The following is a 20,671-nucleotide window of genomic DNA, read 5'->3' on the forward strand; positions in this document are numbered from 1 at the left end:
GTTTTGTGGGGGGGGGGGGGAATGTATCAACAGCTTTACTGATATAATTCACATGCTATACAATGTACTAATTTAAAGTGTACAATTCAATAGTTTTTAGTATATTCATAGGATTGTTAAACCGTCACCACAATCAACTTCAGAACATTTGCATCACCATTAGCATATACAAACACCCACCCCCAGTCCTAAGCAACCGCTAGTCTACTTTCTGTCTCTATGGATTTCCCCATTCAGGACCATTTCATGTAAATGAAATCACAATATGTGCTATTTTGTGTCTGGCTTCTTTCACTTAGCATATTGTTTTCAAGGTTCATCCAAGTTTAGCATATGTTAGTATTTGAGACTATTCCATTTTATATGTTCCTCAAAATAAAACAAAACAAAAAAACGCACACACAGTATGAAACTCTACTATTATAATAAAAGGTTAGCAAATTCTCTATTTTGAAATGGAATTAAGTGACAAATTTTTATTTAAATGACATGTATAGCATATCTTGGGGTGTTATGATTTTTAAATGGCAACTTCTTTAGTTTCATCTATGTTTTTCAAAATTTCTATTCCAAACAGGTATTACTTTAATTAGAAAAAACACACACACAAAAACATGTTTTCAAGCAGGGGAATAAGAACCCAGAAGATATCTGTATAAAAGGCATATAACCAAATTTCTAATTATAAAAGTTGTTTTCCTATTTTAGGTAGAAGTGAAAATCTTTTGGGGGCTATACCTATGGACCCAAAATACAATGGACAGTTGCTGAATTAGACCCCGACCCTACAGCGGAGCTCACACCTGGCTTACATACTGCAGTGAGTATCCACAGTAATCACACCCACCAAAGAGCAGCGAACTCGATCCCACTGCAGTACACATATCCTCAAGGGCAGCTCTAAAACAAACCCACTTACAATAAATCTCTTACGATAAACCTATTTTCCTACTTCTTTAAATCAAATATGCTTATTTAAAGAAAGAGCTTTGAAATGACTGATAAAGTTAGAAAAGCACATATAATTATAGTTATAGATTTATAAAACATCTGAGAGAGTGGGTCTTGACATCTAAATAGGACAACAAAAGGGGGTTAAGTTTTTTGGTCTTAGCTGATTTCCCATAAGGAATGTTAGAACGTCACGTAGTAATCTACAAATACAGAAAGGCCCTTCACGGTCTGAACAACCGGGAAGGAGTTCTCAAAACTTTGTGACCCACATGCTCTTCACGTTCCCCCCTCATCTCTGGCCATACATCCTCACCTGCCAGTAAGATCTGACCAAGTCTCTTATAGTTTGTAGCACAAAGATAAACAAAATAAAAGCACAGAGAAGAGGCCTTTTCAAACCACAGATGCTGTCCTGACAACCGTCCTCTGGTGAGAATAACTTAACTGAGAGCAGCTGGTCATCTTTCTTACTAAAACACTTCAGTGGGACACACTATGAACAAAACAATCTGTATCTAGGTAAATTAGTTCCTCCTAAGCAAACTACACATTTTACTTGCTCTGTTTGAAAAAAGAAGGGTATGTCATTTACATAAAGTTTCTCATTACCTCTTCTCTCTAGTGCTGCTATCTGGGCTCAGTTAAGCTCTTTCTTCACCTCCAAGTCTTTGAAGCAGGGGACCCACCTTTCAGGCCTGGATGTGCAAGACCTGCAGCCTCAGCAGTTTTCTCCCCACAGCAATGAGGGTGAGCACACTTTCCTTTTAGGGCCGTGAAGGTTTATGGGGGATACATATACAAGCCTGGCATGCTGCCTGGCACACAGGTACATGACATTTCAGTAGCTCCCTTCCCTTTCTCTATCCATCATGCATAGCTCATGCTAGTATGTTACATGCTGTTAACAGATGTTTATTTTTAAGGGTAAAATCCATAATCAAGATCATTCTAAAGTTGCTCACATTTTGTGTACTAGCTCGTTCTCATGAGTTTAAAGTATAAAATGCTTCAAGATTTCTCTAAGATTTTAAAGCGACAACACTAACTAGCTAACTGGTTGTAGATGAGGTGGCATGTTCCAGCTTATTCTCCCTACTGCCACCAATGAAACCACAAAACAACACTGTATGCTAGAGTACTTGAACTCCAAAGGAGGACTGCGTGCACAATCTCTATAAAAGGGAGAAGATAAATGATATCCCACACTTTAAACGGCTGCAACTTTCTAATAAGCAGGGCCGTTTCACCTGGAGAGGAGACGGGGAGCTGGGCAGTGGTGTTACCTTCAATATTCTGGTGGTCTAGAAAAGGCGCTGGTCCCCATATTCTAACGGTGCCATCGTCTGAGGCGCTGGCCATCATGGATGGGATCTGTGGGTTCCAGCTCACACAGTTGACTGTACGTGTGTGCCCTGTCAGCTCCGCAATGGGCAGTTCACTACGTTTGTGCCAGATGTAAACCTTGTGATCTGAATAAACAGTAGTTCAGAGAACAGTTATGAAGTAGTTATGTATTAACAAAACCAGCCTCATCGCACACAGAGAACACATGGCTGGACTATCAGAACTTAAAAAAATATATATATAACATTAACAGTTTAACAAATTACCTGATGAAAAGCCACTTTAATAAAATATACATACATTTCCCCATTAAAAGGCGATTAGCTCTCAAGTCACCACAAGACCTATTTGCAACATTCTGTAATACATGACTCATATATTTCTATACACAAAGTCTTTGAATAGAAACAAATGTAGGTTAGAGATGATAAATTCTATGGAAATGTGGTGACAGAAAAGCAATGTATCCAAATTCAAAGTAGCAATAATAAGGATAACAGCTCAATCTTGACTGAGTGCTTACAATGTACTAGGTACTAAATACATATGTTAATATTTTTTGCATTTACATATATTATTTAATCTTCACCACCATTGTGAGGTGGGTACTATGCTTACCCCGCTTTCAGAGACAAGATTTTTGAAACCTGCCCGTGGTTAACAGCCAGTAAATGGTGAAGCTGGGACTGCCACCCAGGAGGAGCTTACCAGTGAGTCTAGACAACTGTCCCATATCTGCATCAATATGGCTTTGCAGTCGGCTATTTATCACCCCATGAAATGACCATAAAAACCCAAACCCCCACAATTTTGTTTCTTTGTGATAAAACTAACCTTAAAAAAACAAAACAAACACCCAACCAAATAATACAGAACAGTGGTTCAGAGTGCGGGCTCTGTGGTCAGATGACTCCTTCACACCCTCCCTCCGTCACTGGCTTAGCTGTGTAACTTTGGGCACGATGCCCACTCTTTGCAACGCTTCCTCTGAATATGGGGATTCACACTTCCTCACCGTGTTCTGAGGACAGATAAGTTTGCATATGAAAAGGTGTTTTGAACAGTCTAGCACACAGTAAACATCATGTGTTACCATAAGAGTTAACACACGTAGGTGGTGGTTCTTAAACAGAATCCCAGGGTAAATCAGAGAAGTGTTCAACCTGAAGATCTACTGGTCAATGTGGGAACTTCCAGGGGGTGTGCTGTCAAACGAGGAAGTGTCCGAGTTGTGAAAGGTGTGAACTGGTAAAGAAATATGCCCTGGTTTCAAAATTTGTAAGAAAAGATGAAAAGCTGGGACTGTATCTGAACTTTTGGTGTGTGTGTGTTTATGAGAAGCAAAAGCTAAGACAGTCATTGAAGAACTGCATTTGTCTTTCCTAGAAAGTACTTGTTGTTCAGTAATTTTCGAAAATATTTTTTTTTCTTGCATAAAATGCAAATAGCAAAATAAAGCAAAGAGAGAGAGCAGATTAGTTGTTTCTTCTTGAACTGAAGAAGTCAACAGAAGAGAAAGATTACAGGCTTGAAAAGTGTGGATGCAACCAAAATCTGCTGTATTTGGAGGAAAATGCTTTTATGAACACATACCCAAGGAGGATATTTCCCGAAGAGGCAGCCACAAGTAGTCAGGTCAGAATGACAACTCTGCGATCAAGCCCCGCTTGCCGTCCCAATCTAGGGAACCCAGAGCTTACGCAAAGGTACACAATCAGTATGTTCTATATGTTGCCAGCACAGTGAAAGGGCTGGAGGAAAGGCATACGTTTTTGGGGGAAAGGTTTTCTAACTGCTCTATTTGATATTGGCATTCACATACTTGTGAATTTGGAAGGTCTTTGGAATATATTCCTTATAAATAAATAACAAATGAATTACTGTGGTCACCTTCAGAGATAATACGCTCACTATATCCACATGCTGTTCAAAATAAACGTTTCATGTTTAGCCCTACAAAGAAGATAATGTGGTGTAACTACATTATTCATCAGACTTAGTTCTGAAAAGATTAGCATGACTAGGGATAATGACAGCCATACATATTAAAGCACTTCTAGAGAACGTATTATTTTTAAGAGCTACCAGGGTTGTGAGGAATAATTAAGAGGGGAAAACCCACCAGAAGCATGATTGAAGAGAGCACAGGGGAAAAGATCTTAGAGTAGGAGAGGCTAAAAGGCAAGTAGGAGGTTGTATTTAGACCACATCCAAATAGAAACCAGCAGAGAATCAGGGGAACATAACACTGAACTAACAGGTAAAAAAGATGTTTTGACTGGAGAGAAGTAAACTCTCAACTGTCACCTAACGAATCACTCTTCTCTCCTCTAAACGCTGTCTGTCACCGACTTGGGGGGCGGGAGGGGGGTGGAGAATAAATTCATATACTTCATGTTCAAGTCTGAATTCCTAAATGTCTGCTTTTGTCCCAATCCTTACACAGACCTTATACACACAGGAAACACTCACGGATCACATGTGATCCTCTTATTTATGGAGATGAGCTTTTTGGCAAGATCGGGACACTAAAGATCTTATGTAAAAAAATGGTACGTTCCCAAAAGTATTTAGCAACATGATCCAGTTCCTTGGAGTTTCTTGTAAAAGCAGATTCACAGTATTTTAAAAAGTGATGTAAATAATTTGCTGTCGTAGTACTTAGAACAGTATAGTAAGTCCCCAAGAAAAATGTGTTAAATGAAAAATTGCTATATTATGTTTCTTTTTCGTTCACCTTAAAAAGTACACTAATTTTTAATACTGCTTTACTTATCTGTGCTTACATGTTTTAAACAATTTATATATTTAAGTGAGACTGACTACTTTAGGCACATGCTTGCCTGAAATACTAATGCTGTTAGACTGGAGCATAAATTTATTCAAAAAGGTGGTAGAGACAATTCCGTAATTTCAGCCTTTCTGAGACCATATGAATTATCAAACTAAATTACTCTCTTAGGCCATTAAAGAAATGCCATATATCTACCTATAGTCAATTCTGTGCAAGTTCAGGTAAAACATCAAATTAGCCTTGACTTTTTATATACTAACCTCTGATAAAAAACATTTGTCTCATGAAAAAAAGTCAACATATGAAAGGTTTAACTAAATCTTGACTTCATACATGCACCAAACATCTCCACATGGTCAGAACAGGCACTATTGATTTCTTTTTTCTTTCTTTTTTTTTAAAATATATTTTATTGATTTTTCACAGAGAGGAAGGGAGAGGGACAGAGAGTCTGAAACATCGATGAGAGAGAAACATCGATCAGCCACCTCCTGCACACCCCCCACCGGGCATGTGCCCACAACCAAGGTACATGCCCCCGACTGGAATCGAACCCGGGACCCATCTGCAGGCCGACGCTCTATCCACTGAGCCAAACTGGTCAGGGCAACACTACTGACTTCTGATAAGACTCAAGTCATTCCAAAAAAGGAGAAATTAACAGTGTACTGGATAAATAACTCCTACAACTTTAAATTTAACATCTGAACTTGCTTGGAGACATGCCCACCTTCACATATTGAAAAAGTTATAGAACTTTAAACCCACCAATACGTGTGAAAGGATAGTGACACAAATGATTTACCTTCACTGCCACTAGCGATGAAGTCTTCATTATGGCCTCCAAAACATGAATGAATTGTATAAAACCCTTGTGTAACACCTTGATACTTTCTTACTAAAACTCTGTCTTGCAAGTCCCATAAATGAACTCCCTGTAGACAAAAGAGAATATAGGTATTTATTTACACCAACTCAAAAAAGAGTTTTAAAAAATCATCTGTGAATATCCCTTTCCCTAATGGAACATTTTCATTTTCTATTTATGTAAAATGCCAATGTTCTGACAAATTTAGAGTTGATTCTATGCACTTAGGATCAAACACATGCAGTATAATTTAATAAGTGGTATAAATACTTCTGTTTATATTTATAATAAAAATCACAATTAAAATTAGAACTAAGATAAATTTTTTTGAGAATCATATTAACTAACTTACCTGAGTTGCTACATTTAACAAAGCTAATCGGCCATTCTTTGAAATAGTAAAAGACATAATGGGATGATCTTCTTGTACTCTGTAACCAGAAAACGATTTGTCAAAAGCAACATACTAGGAACCAAGGCATTCAAATTATTAAAATGTAAAATGTTCTAGTTTAAATATCACACCTTTGTCTGTAGTCATTATTTACAAGAAATATAATTTGAGTTAAGGATTACTCAGCATCACCTGACCATCAATCCAAATCACCACAGAATTAACTAACACCAAATCCATAAAAACTCTTCTAAAGAGCAAGTTCAACTACACATTTAAAAAAATATATTTTTATTGATTTCAGAGAGGAAGGGAGAGGGAGAGAGAGATAGAAACATCAATGAGAGAGAACCATCGACTGGCTGCCTCCTGCACACCCCCCACTGGGGACCAAACCCCCCAATCCAGCCATGCGCCCCTGACCAGAATTGAACCCAGGACTCTTCAGTCCGCAGGCCGACGCTCTATCCACTGAGCCAAACTGGCCAGGGCTCAACTACACATTTTAATATAAACCAATTAATTATTATTCAATGAATACAAAAATAGTTACATGTTCCTATCTGTAAGGTCCTCGAAGTTATATCCTCGAATTCGCTGGTGTGTATCTGATGCCAGAACAGTCTTCCCGTCACTCAAGCACCAAAGGCATTGCACTCTCACACCTTCCCAGGAGTCAAGGAGATTGCCATCTAAATCCTGAGCAGGAGAAAATGACAATGACCTCGATCATTAAAAATAAACCACCACCACTCAGAAAGCAAACAAAGAAACAAAGCAAGTCCTTATTTTTCTGTAATAAGATTGTCTATTAAATGTTTTTAATCATGAAAATCTCAACACAAGTCAAATTTCATTACACTGAAACCAAAGCGGGAGGGGGCGAGCATCTCTGCCAATCTGTCCTCCCTTCAAAAACCCTGCACACAGATCAACACAAAGAAAGAAAGAACTCCTAAGCTCCAAGTAATGTCTCACTATTAGAAAACAATTCAAACATTCCTTTAAAATTCATTATACCGGGGTCTGTCCTATCATATTCAGAAGTTGAGACATGAAAAGATTACTAACACTGTAATTACAGTTATAAAACTTAGGAATATGTTATGTCATTTTTTAAAATTATGTCACCAAATTTGTAACGTGCTCTAAAGATCAAGATTTTTGAATATTAAAAGTGCTAAGAGGCACTTTACAGATTCGGGAACTACCACTATACCAAGTAAAGTTTCCTAAAGGTTTAGACACAAATTTAGTAAAACGAATTTTAAACATTTTACTAAACTCATGGTCTACACTTTGCATGAACACTTAAAACAAGGTCTTCATATAGTATATTTTAATTTTTTAAAATAAATTTTTATTGATTTTTAGAGAGAGGAAAGGAGAGGGAAAGAGACAGAAACATCAATGAGAGAGAATCATTGACTGGCTGCCTCCTGCATGCCCCCCAATGGGGATCGAGCCCGTGACCCAGGCATGTGCCCTGAGAATTGAATGGGCAACCTCCTGGTGCATGGGATGACACTCAACCAACTCAGCAACACTGGCCAGGCCATATATTATCTATGTACATAAATGCCTAAGTGACTGAATGACCGGTCGCTATGACGCGCACTGACCACCAGGGGGCAGACACTCAACACAGGAGCTGACCCCTGGTGGTCAGTGCACCCCCAGGGCAGGAATGCCGCTCAGCAGACCGAGGGGCACCAGATGCAGGGCTCACAGCTGGCTGCCGTAGCCCGGAGACTGCAGCAGAGCCAGAGCTGCAGCGAGCCTACCGAGCGGTGTGGTGGCAGGCACAGCAGGGCCGGGATGAGCAGGAATGGCAGGCAGGAGCGGCAGGCGGCACTAGATTGCCGGTTTCGCCCGACCCCCGCAGGCCACGCCGAGGGACCCCACTGGTGCACGAATCTGTGCACTGGGCTTCTAATATTTTATAAAAATCAAGTGAATTCTTTCTTTAAACAGAACTAAATTTGCTTTCAAACAAGCAGACATCTGAAAGGGAAAACTAAATACTCACACACTGATAGAACTGCCCACGCTGACCTCCAGTGACAAAGCGTTTCCCATCTGGATTCCAAGCCACACTTGTTAAACTGTCTTCATGTGATTGGCTCATTTTTGTCCTTAGCTCTCCCGTCTACAAAGAAATAAAACTGTGAATAAGACCTTCAAGATACCCCTGTAAAGGGAAAGTGTACAGAAAAAAAAAAAAGAATACTAACTGGGATATCTGGTTAGTTTTCTTAAATTGGCCTTATGAAAAATACTTATAGCACTTACAAGAGAAATTAAAGACTTGAAGAAAAATCCAGGAGTTGAACAATGCCTGGCACCAGTGACCCAAAGAATAGCTATGATGAGATAAACTCCAATAAAATTCCCATCTGAAATCAATTACATTCACAGATTAAAACATGTAATCTTTCCCAAGTAAGATGAAAAGTCTAACACTATACACCTACTCCTTCTGAGTTTCCACGACTTCTCAGGCCACATTTTATTTTAAATATTCCTCAGAAACATTACTAATAGGTAGAAAAACTATGTCCTTTAGGCCAAGGGTGTTAAATTTCATATTCAAGATGCTCAAAATGTAGTAGGGAAATGGGAAAGGAGAAATGAAAATTATTTTTCTGATATGTAACTTTATTTCAACTAAAAGTAACAGAAAAGAGAGAGGAATTTCTGTACTATTTAGCAATAGCCATTCTAAAGCATTCCCAACTAATAAGCAAGGCTATTTAGTGGTTACAACCTTCAGATATCCTCCTGTTATTTTTTCTAAGTTATTCAACTTAGAAGGTAGACACATACCATTTAATCTAGTCTTGATTCCATTTTGTTCATGGATTAGAAACAGGATCTGAGAGAGAATAGCTGCCCTTGGTATAATTAAAAGTACATGGGCATAACTTTCCTGTGAGAAATGGGTAATCAAAAGTAAAAAAAAAAAAAAGAGTGAAAACAAAGTGTATGATCAGGAAATGGGGGCACAAAAATAGAAAACCAGATGTCTCCCTTACACTGAAAAAAATATTCAGCAATCTTAAATCCTTCCACCATATTGTTAACTGCTCTCATCTATTTATTTTTGGGTTGGCTGATATAAACAGTTAAAATAGAAGTTTAGAAGCACAAATACACACGCAAGAGCTAAACCCTCGGCATTTTCTATCCAGGAATATGTTAATACACTAAGTTCTGAAATGGCTTTTTCTTCTATTATGTTCAGGATAGTGAGTATATGAGGCTATTAATTTGGAACCTCCCTAAAAATGTAACGGAACAGTTTGAAAACTGACTAAAAAAGAGCACCCTTTTAGAACAAGTATGTAAAGTCATGCACAGTAAAACAGTTAAGCTAAGAATAGTTTAACTGTCCAGAAATTAAAAAACTGATTCAAAGGAAGACTAAACAGGTACTATAAGTTAAGTCTCTATTACAGGATTATGAAATACAATACTGGTTTGATAAAAATGGCATAAAGACACTTTGGGAATGATTTGGGATTTTAAATTATGAAGTGAGTATTAGATAGCAGAGAACTATAGTTAATGTTCTTCGATAAGATAATGGCACTGGATTATATAGGAGAATGTTAATTTTTTTTTTTGGAGATACGTGCTAAGTATTTAGGTGTAAAATATATCTAATTTACCTTGACATGTTGTGAATATGAATACATGTGTAATGTGTATGTATGCATATTTGTATGTATGTATGTAAGTACACACACAAATGTCTACAACCATTGAATCTAGAATGGTGGGCATATGGGTAATCATTGGGCTCTTCTTTCAACTTGTCTTAATGTTTGGAAATTTCTTTAATAAAAAGCTGGTGTTGAAACTTCAGTAAATGACTGAGCAGTAAGAAAATTTTACTGATATAATAGCAGGATTAAAATTATGGCATATCATCTTTAGGTACATCTTAGTACTCAGATTGTCCTCTATTTTTATTTGAGTCATTTCCATGCAGCTTAATCTTCACTGTCTTGGTAAAAATCAACTTACTTATAAAGTTCCCCAGACTCAAAATCCATTCCTAGAAATTTATACTTTTATACTCAAATCATAGCCTAGGAGTTAAAAAACAAAAACAAAAAACAAACAAAAAATCACCTAATCAGCGTAGCAAAGGAAGTTTTTAATAAAAAAAAATTAAAAATCCTAACTATAAGTTTTCCAAAGCATAAACTGTAGGTAATGGAGCGAACGTAATGCTGAGTTTATCTAAAACGGGCCCTGGATAAAGTTCATGTTTTCATTTAGGAAGAGAACAGTAATAAAGCCCTTAATAGTAAGTACTGAAAACATCATTTAAGTTTACTAAACTAAATAAAAAAATTAAATATAGATAGGGAGATGGTGTGATTGCCATTAGAATAGAAAATCTGATTCAATGCTGATGTCTTCACACTTGAAAGATAAGTTTTGTGTACAATGATGAAAACTATGAAATCTAAAATCTTTTTGGAGATACAAAGTACCATAGTAAATAGCAAGAATTCTACAGTACAGCATTCTTGAAAATACTTATTGACCATTCTTCCAAAAACGCTATTGTACTTAGCATAATATTTAAATCTGTAAAATTTCTGGACCCTTGAGTTCCATTTGAAGAATTTCCTTTTGTAAGAGGCACATTATGGTAATTTTGGTTGAATGGCTCTGTTCCATATAATGAAAATGTGCAGTATGACTATGCTTTACTTAAAGGCTACACCACGGATGGAACTTGCTCACTTGTACATTCCAAAGCCAAAGCTCAGAGCAGTCATCTGGGCCACAAGCAACAAGATAGTTGTCATCTGGACTCCATGCAATATAAGAAACGCCATAAGCATGTCCTTCTAATGTTTTAAGCAGTTTTAACAGGTGTGTGTCCTAGGAGGAAAAACAGACAGCTTAGTTAACCTCCATCCTTAAAGTACTGTTTCATGGGCATGAGAATTTATATAGCTACAAAGATATACTTTGATAATATAATCTGAGGAAGTGCACAATTTCACCCCAACTGAAGCTCTGACAAGCTTGCTTCAGAAAGACCTGTTCATGCTGCAGCATCTTTTAAGCATCTACTTTACACAAGACATTGGCGCTAGATGGAAACATAAAGATGACACAGACAATGTCCTTGGGGGCTTTCAAGGAAACGAAAAACAGGTAGGAGTAGGAAGTGCTACCTCTTACTTATTTTTTAAAACAGCTTTATTGAGATATAACATATACCTAAAATTCATCACCCCCAAAAAGAAACTAATATTCATTAGCAGTCATTCACCATTCCTCTTCCCTTGGCAACTGCACTTTCTCTATGGATTTGCCTATTCTGAGCATTTGATGTAAATGGATCATACAACATGTGGTCTTCTGTAATTGGCTTCTTTAACTTGGCATGGTTGTAGAATGTATCAGTGTCTTATTTTTTTAAATTGTTGAATGATATTCCACTTTATGGATGTACCATACTTTGTTTATTCACTCATCAGTTGATGAACATTGGAATTGTTTCTACTTTTTGACTATTATGAATAATGCTGCTACCACTATGTATGAGTTTTTGTACAGACCTATGTTTTTACTTCTCTTGGGCAGCTTATCTAGGAGTGGAATTCCAGTACTACACACAACTCCATGATTAATATTCTGAGGAACTGCCAAACTGTTTTCCAAATGCCTGTACTATTATTTTACATTCCCACCAGCAGAGCTACCACTTTGGTGGTAATCAATATTAGCACTGTTCACAAACAGTATCTCATTTAATCCTCATAACTCTGAAAGGTAAGTATTCTCCTCCCCCTCCATTTAGAGAGGGTAGAACTTGCCTCTGTTTACAAGTAGGGATATGAACCTGGGTAGCCTGACTCTAAACAACTTGATACCCTTGAGCTGTGCAGGATGAATTGTAGAGAGCAAACATGGAAGTGGCAAGTGACAAGCATGACATCTTTATTTTAGGGTAAGGGCTTAAATTTTATCCTGTGAGTGAAAAGCCACTATGATTTTTTAGGTGTGGGGTACATAGATGATATTTGGCTTTAGGAAGAGAACTCACACAACAATGTAGAAGACGAATCAGAATGAAGGGACACAGGATAAGGACGCCCTTAACAAGCCAATGCAACAGCCAGAGTGAAGACAAGAAATGAGGTCCTAAATGAACAGTCGGGACTGAAAGAGGCCAGATCAAATTATTCTCGGGACATAAAATTGATAGAACAGAACGAGATAGGAAATGTCCAAAGACAACCTTCAAATTTCTGTCTTAGGAGATACTGATGGATATGGACAGGAAATAAGAGGTAGGAATTTAACCAGAGGTGGGAAAAGGCAGTAAGTTTCAGACTTTGGTCTAAAGTTGAAAAAAAAAAAAAAAAAAGAGGATACTAATACTATATTCTCAGAAGAACAGTCTCTCTATACTAATCTACCCAAAGCAAAAATACCATGTTCATGGAATCCACTTACTTTTGCTTAGATTTTGACAGGGGGAATGGGCAAGACTATTGTTTTTAGGGGCAAAGGTAAGAAAACCCGCTAAAAAAACCTAGGCAGTGGGATCACAGCAATTCAATCTTAAGGTTCTCTAAGTTTTTTTTTTTTTTTAAAGCCATTAAAAACACGTACACAAAAAGATCACCCATTTTCTCACAAGTTTTTCAAATAGTATTTGTCATAACAAAATACCATCATACCAAACTAAACCCGTAACATCTCAGATCAGAATGTAAGCATTAACTCTCCATTTCCCAACTAATCTGGCCACAAAAGCCCTTCACACGTAACATCTATTAACATTCTGCACAACCAGAACTCGGACAAAAGCACTCTGGAAAGCACTGGCAAGGAAGTCTAAATTCCTTAGCGAAGTATACAAGCGCCTTCTTCATCTGGCTGCGCCTGAATCCATTAACCTCACTTACTAGTCTACGAAATCTCTTCCCCGGAACTGCCCAAATGCTCTGCCATGTTTTCTTTCATCCAAGGGCCAGTGGTAACTAGCTTTGCCTAAGTAATTATTTACTTCTTCTTCACCTGAGACTTACATGTCTTACTTTCCAAACAAACGTGGCTCTTACACGCTGCTGCGAGAAGAAAGCGTAATAAAGCACAGTTTGATATTGTTGCTCTTTTCAGACATCTGAGACTAACTGCTGAATGAACATACAACTCTTAAGAGTAGTTTCAAAGGCCATGGTTGGATCCCAAACTATTTTCCTACCCTTACTTCCCACTCTATGCCTTACGCATGCTACTCTCTTATTTGGGGGTGAGGAAAAGTCCCCCTCTTTCTAGAATGCCCTGTTCCTGTCTCTCCCTGTGTTATGCACAGCAAGGCTCACAGGAGGTGCTCTACCTGGGAAGCTCGTGTGCTCTCATAAAACGTGATGTATATTGTGTGATACTTATTTCAGTGTTAATTTCCTTTCCTAAACTCTAGATCCCTGAGATCTCCAAGGAGTCCATCAGGAATAGAAGCGGGGATCCTTGAATAAATGAGAGGAAAAGCACATCTTTATTTTTATGAACCATGGGCTAAAATTCCGTATTTCCTTCAATCTTGAATGTAGGTAATTACAAGGTACAGTGTTAGTTATTATATTAGGCAGCATATTAGGCATATTAGTACACTGTTAATAAAAATCTCAAATATTTTCACATTACAGTTGTTGCAGAAATATCAAAATACTATTTATGCTCACTACTTCAAAATTTTGGTAGTTATTAGGTCTGCTGTTACAATTTGTTATTCAATATATTAATAAACAAGCAATGTATTATTATACTGTATCTGTACGATTTTGATAACTATGTTTCACTATAATTGGGTTTCCTTAGTAATTAATATGTAATATATACTTGGGCTTCCTATGTGTTTTGGTTTATGTATTTGAAAGCATTGTTCTGCAGAGGGGCTCACGGGGTCATCAGAGTGACAGGGGAGTACATGGTACAACAAAAAGGAAAGAACACCTGCTTCAAGGCAAAGACTAGCTCTTATTTACTTTCCTCATTCATAGTATATTACAGATACACAAGAATTGACTTGATGTATGTCCTCAAATTTGAATCTCTTATGTTAAAAATACTTCCTTCTATGGATCCTTTTCTCTATTTTTCAACATCGGAGTCCAAAATCTTTATCCTGGGCTAATATATTCTAATTCTAAATTTTTAAAAAAAGATCATTCACTTTATGATTTTAGGTGAAGGACTGCTAACCAAATACATTTCCTTAACCTATCTGGAGCCATGAACGTCTCTGATTGCTTGATAAATGTCCAAGTGGCTGAAAGAAATGGAAATACTTATTTCAACAAATCTGTAGGTCACCTGGTTACACACAACGACAAATCAGATTTTAGAGAGAAGTTAGAATTTTAAATCCAGAATACAATACTGTTCATATGTATCACTGGGAATAAAAAGGGATGTGTGTGTGTGTGTGTGTGTGTGTGTGTGTGTGTGTGTGTGTGTAACAGAAGTTCCACAAATTACACAAAACAATGAAAGATTTCAAAAGGCAAAATGGTAATGAGTCTTTTCTAACTTGTGAGAGAAGGGCATTATATTAATCCATAAATCAAGTATTAACTAAGATAAAAATGACATTAAGAGCAGGTCTGGAATAAAAACATTCCTGGATTTGAGTCTAACTCTTCCATTTACTAGCTGTGAGAGCCTGGGCATTTAGCTTGTGTATCAGTTTTCTCATTTAAAGAAAGGAGATGTTTGTATCTCAGAGAGTTATTCAGAGGAGTAAATTAAACAATGCACACACAGACTTAGTACAATCACTCGCATATCACACTCAACAATTTTGATAATTTTTATACCCATAATCTAGACAACACAGAAAGAAGACATGACAAAAGTGGTTCTTGCAAAATACTATTTGTATGCGCATACTTTAAACATGTGTACTCATTAGACTTAAAACGATCTCTCTTTGCAATCTGAACATCCATACTAGAGTACATACCGGATCAACTTGCCATATGATAACTGTTGTATCTTTTGATCCTGTTGCTAGTTTAGTGCCATCGTTAGAGAATTTACAGAACCACACTTCATTACAATGCTCCGTAAGGATCTGCTGAGTATAACATGGGAACTGCCTCCTAAAACAAAGAAGTCCACAAATAATTATTCTTTCAAAATCAATTAATCATAATGACAAAGTTAAACAACTGATAAAACTTATTTGGAGATCAAAAACTTTAAAAATAAGATATGAATGCATTTGTAAATCTTAATCAAGTTTACAGTGATTTGTCAAAAAAGGCGGTATTATACATTAGTCAAGGCAATCTTAGGGGAAATCAGTAACCCAAAATCTGGTTCAATTTACAATTTATTCTTTTTAAGGGACATCTAAAATCAGAGTAGCAAAATATTTTTAGAAAGGACTGATGCACAATCAAAATTATAGGGCACAGAGCTAAACCCCAAGGACAGATGAAGTCAGGGGAACACATATAATAACAAAAACCCGATTAAAGCTGGACAGACCTAAAAGTAATACAATAAAGCAGACCAAAGAGTAACCCCAAACTCCCCTATGCGCTCATTCTGATGCATCAGCAAATTAAAAACGCACCTGGAAAGCTGTTGAATATTCTGCTGAAATGCTCCCAAGATTCTCACCCACAGGAAAAAGATAAAACCCCTCAAAACAAAGACCTGCTGCGGGTTTGCTCTATAGCAGCAGTCACCAACTGGTGGTCCGCGAGGTGCTCCACAGCACACCCATGCCCCTTCCTGGGCATGAACTTTTTACTTCCTCCTAAAATCTAAGGGTTCCCCAAGCCTTGCAGTCAGGGGAGCAGTGGGCAGTGGCAGCTCATCCCGGGCAAATCCCTTGGTCCTGCCTCCAAGGCCCCCTTTTCTCTGACTTCCTAGTGAGCTAACAACAGCCCGGCCTTGGCTCCCTTCTTTCCTACGACGTTTCTCGGGAGCCAAAGCAGAGCACCGCCTCGGCTCTCCTGTTGTTTCTTCTACCCTAAGTCCTTCCTTTGTTTCACTGTCCCCAGCTCTAACAAACACCCTCTCAAAATAAATAAATAAGAATTACAGGGCACACATCATCCAGTCTATTGACAATCAGTTACATTTGAATGTCACTAAAATGGTAAACTGTCACTATTTTATTGTTACTTAATCTTTTAAAAGACTAATAGCCCCCTGTTTATTAAAAGACTAATTTTGGATGTATACAAGTGATAGTTTACCTATGTATTCAAATAAATTTAAGATTTAAGATGGTGTTAAAAATATCAGTACCTTCCCAAATAAAACTGAATAAAATGTAGCATTTCAATCAAACTGAACCTTAGCATTTTAAATTCCTATAAACTATTACATAATACTTTACTTAAAAATTAGTATTTGTAAAGCAATCTGTGGAGACATCCTTCCATTGATTGCTGCTGAAAAAAACCCACCAAGACATTAAAAAACAACAACACAACCCTATTCTTTACCGGGCAAATTTAACAAAAGATATGTATACATTAACTGTGAAAAATGTAAATAATGTACTATCTAATGAAAACTTTTAAGTGCTGATTAGGATATTTTAAAAAGTTATAATTTAGCCCCAGCCAGTTTGGCTCAGTGGATAGAGCGTCGGCCTGCGGACCAAAGGGTCCCGGGTTTGATTCCGGTCAAGGTACATACCTTGGTTGCAGACTCCTCCCCAACCCCGGCCCTAGCCAGGACTCACGCAGGAGGCAACCAATCGATGTCTCTCTCTCACATCGATGTTTCTCTCTGTCTTCTCCTCTCTCTTCCACTCTCTCCAAAAGATCAATGGAAAAATATCCTTGGGTGAGGATTAAAAAATAAAAGAAAATAGAAGTTATAATTTACTTTATCATAATCAATTTTCTATTCTCCAGAGAGAAGAGCTGGTATTTCATTTCAATGTTAAGATTTAGCTTGTGAAAATATAGTTTCTGGTTTCAATGCTAAAATATAGTTTATAAAAAGGAGTAAAGCAGATAATAAGAAACATCGACTTTTCTTTTGAAGACCAAATATCTTCTATCATTTACTTTCAAAGGTATTGGTATAGAAGTTAAAACACTTAGGAAAAATGTAGGTCACACTCTCATAGATTTCAGTTTCCAAACAGGAAGGCAATCTCTTAACCTGCTGACACCTTTGAATCATAAAGTCTGCCATAAATACCTTTCAGTGTATTCCACCAACAATGAACTCAAGAACCAAAAAAAGATTTGGGTTCACAACTGCCTTAATTTTCACATTGGTCTCAAATTCCCTAAAGGAGCTATGAAATAAGAAACCATATAGCCTTTTAATCTATTATCTCCTCCGACCTCTGTTCAATTTAAATGAAAGACTTACCAAGTCAAAGAATAATCTTAAAGAGTAAAAACGGATAAAGGAAAAGGATCTTTAATTATTTTCTTTTAGAACATTTAAGACACGCACCAAGTAATTACCTAGTACTTTAAGATAAATAACACTTGAAATTTAAAAACAGTAGCACAAATAAATTATTATTTTTTATTGCAACTAGGGAGAATGAGGTGAGAACTCACCTACATGTGAAAGTAGCTTATGCATACCTAAAAAATTATCGTAAATCACAGTGCATATGTGTAAGTTTGAGAGTTACTCCGAAGTTCCTCAGTTTTCCAAAGCCCTCACACTTATGTATGTCTGTCCTTCCTAGTCATGCTCCTTCCAGTTCTTCGATGCTGTCGGCAGAAGAAACTGACCACACGTACTGCCGCTGTTCCTATTTGGTCCCCCAGACCCAAATCATTTCCTTCCTGGAGTTTGAAAGATTTCACAATTGGGTGTTTTTTTTTCAGTATCTTAAAAATTAAAAGCTATGTTTTCATTTTGGAGTTTACTAAAATAGTAGGGACAGTTATATTCAAAATACTCCTAACATCAAAAGTGAAGCCTGAATTTTTACAAGTTAAACAATGTATATAGGTAGCTGTAAAAACAAAACCCACACCAGGGAGTTCATATTGTTAGTCTAACCATTTTTAGCACAACTTTCATTAGGAAAAAGTATTTTGGGGCAGGAAATAATTTGGGCCAAAGTTAAAATAGCCATAATGTCCAGAAAAAGAGCCACTAAGAGATCTCTGGCATCCAAGGACACCAAGCACGTGGACCCTGGCATCCTTACACAATATTCCTTACAAGTCCTTACAAAAACGGCCAGATAAAGAAAATGACCAGCCACGGTTTTCCAGCTTCAGGTCTCAAGGGTGGCTTACTGTACATAAACATATACAGATTTTTCGTACTTTTCAACTTCAGTAGTTCTAGCTTTACTTATGAACAGATGCTAAATCAGACATGAATTATTTTATAGCTACAGGATAAAACTAAAAAAGGAAACATCTTATTAAAGTTCAAATTGAGCTTGTAAAATGTTAGCCTACTTCAGAATTTAAGTTTTCCTCTTACCTGCTACAAACATGATCTATAAGCAGAGACACAGAATCTAGATTATTATCAAGTTTGGTATTGTGATATAGGCACCGATCCCTCTGTAGTTCCACCGCCTGCCGCAGGAGAGTCTGTAAACGCCGTGGGGGAAGCATCACTGATGGTGGTAAATACGCTTTAAATAGAAGATATTTTTAAAAAGAAAAAATTAAAAAACAAAACAAAACAGGATAAACTTTTACATAAGACAGTTACTTATCTTCTGCTGCACTTGCCCCCACCCTAATAATATTGTTCTTAAATAGAGCAGTTCTGGGTTATGAAACATGAGCTGTATGAATATTTATTTGTCTCTAGATGTGTTGCCACTAGAATGGAAGATACTTGAACAGAAGGGCTTTAATATGTGGATCTTCTAAACAACAAACAAAAAAATCAATAAAAAAGAAAAAGGCGGCCTGGCAGGTGTGGCTCAGTGGTTGATAGTCGACCTATGAACCAGGAGGTCATGGTTCAATTCTTGGTCGGGGCACATGCCCAGATTACAGGCTCGATCCCCAATAGGGGGGGTGCAGGAGGCAGCTGATCAATGATTCTCATCATCAATGTTTCTATTGCTCTTTCCCTCTCCATTCCTCTCTGAAATCAATATAAATACTAAAAAAAATAAGTTAAAAAAAAAAGAAAAAGGCGGTAACAATGAAAACAAAGTTAAAGATGATGTGTGAGAGGGAGACTATGCATCACTAGAAGTATAAGAAAAATCTCCAGTTAACAAAGAACAAGTCAAAATCCTAGAACAAGCCAAATTCTAGTTGCTTCTAATGCCAATGAAAATTCAAGGAATAACTGGTGTCTTGATACTGATACCAATCCATTCTGATCCTTTAATGTCTTACACCTCCCAGTCACATTGTTTTCTGATTCTCAGAATCTCTGTTCTCAGATCAACATGAAATATAAAGAATAACATGACTTAAGCACAGAAGGAAAGATCTTTTATATAAAGATGTGGCAAAATGAAACTCCTACCCTAAATTGGAAGCCACAGAACATAGTTGAGGGGAGGGTAAGACAATTTACAGAAGAAATCTGGGCCTTATTATTGAAAAGACAATATTTACAACACTCATGGTTTACATATATTTTTGCCTAACCACAGCACTTTTCCCACAGACAAAATCTTATGGGGAGCATCGTTACATAAAACAAATAAAAGGGGAACTGCCTGGGACCAGCACCCTCACTGCCTGTGAAGGGTAGCTTCTTAGACTCCATGGTTTACAGGGTCTCTTGATGGACTTCCCCACCACCTTTCCCTAAATAACCACTCAGTAAGAGTGTGTCTAGACACAAGCCCTTCTAATTGGCTCACAATAGCGATTTCTCATCTAAGAACAAATAGAGACACCAAAAAATTAAGACTCTTACTTTGAAGTTTGTCCAACAGTTTCGAGCGGGAAGCTGTTCCTTTGCCTTCCCATTCTGCTTTTGCACGTAGGTCTTCTGCATGGCTACACATCAGATACCTAAAAACACGACAGGGAAAGAACCAAATAGCAAGTCCTTTTCTCTGGATTAAAAAGAATTGGAAAATACTGATTCTACTCAAGATAGCTAGTTCTTACTAAGAAACACTTATCAAGAATAAACTTCTGGAGTGGACCCAATTCATTAATACAACCTGGCATCTGGATATAATTAAAAAAATGTAACATAACAGAAGTAGCTAAATACATGTAATTGTTATATTATCTATGAACATATTCTCATATATATTGTAATCGTTATCTATATTTGGCTCTTATTGTGTGCCAGCCTCTGTTATAAGCACTCAACATCTATTATTACTTCATTT

General features: G+C 37.2%; 1 protein-coding gene across 8 annotated transcripts in view; it reads right to left on the reverse strand.

Annotated features, from left to right (window-relative positions):
• Positions 1 to 20,671, reverse strand: part of WDR26 (WD repeat domain 26) — a 43,916-nt gene that overhangs the window by 11,900 nt on the left and 11,345 nt on the right. For all 8 annotated transcript variants that reach the window (XM_014539945.1, XM_014539949.1, XM_014539948.1 and 5 more), the window contains 9 exons: positions 20,245 to 20,342; positions 18,832 to 18,988; positions 15,359 to 15,497; positions 11,116 to 11,256; positions 8,384 to 8,503; positions 6,908 to 7,053; positions 6,313 to 6,391; positions 5,898 to 6,027; positions 2,238 to 2,423 (listed from right to left, as the gene is read on the reverse strand). In XM_014539945.1, the coding sequence (XP_014395431.1) occupies positions 2,238 to 2,423; positions 5,898 to 6,027; positions 6,313 to 6,391; positions 6,908 to 7,053; positions 8,384 to 8,503; positions 11,116 to 11,256; positions 15,359 to 15,497; positions 18,832 to 18,988; positions 20,245 to 20,342 (1,196 nt within the window). The remainder of the gene's footprint in view (positions 1 to 2,237; positions 2,424 to 5,897; positions 6,028 to 6,312; positions 6,392 to 6,907; positions 7,054 to 8,383; positions 8,504 to 11,115; positions 11,257 to 15,358; positions 15,498 to 18,831; positions 18,989 to 20,244; positions 20,343 to 20,671) is intronic.

Source organism: Myotis brandtii, unplaced genomic scaffold (genome assembly GCF_000412655.1).
Source record: "Myotis brandtii unplaced genomic scaffold, ASM41265v1 scaffold231, whole genome shotgun sequence".
Taxonomy (NCBI): domain Eukaryota; kingdom Metazoa; phylum Chordata; class Mammalia; order Chiroptera; family Vespertilionidae; genus Myotis; species Myotis brandtii.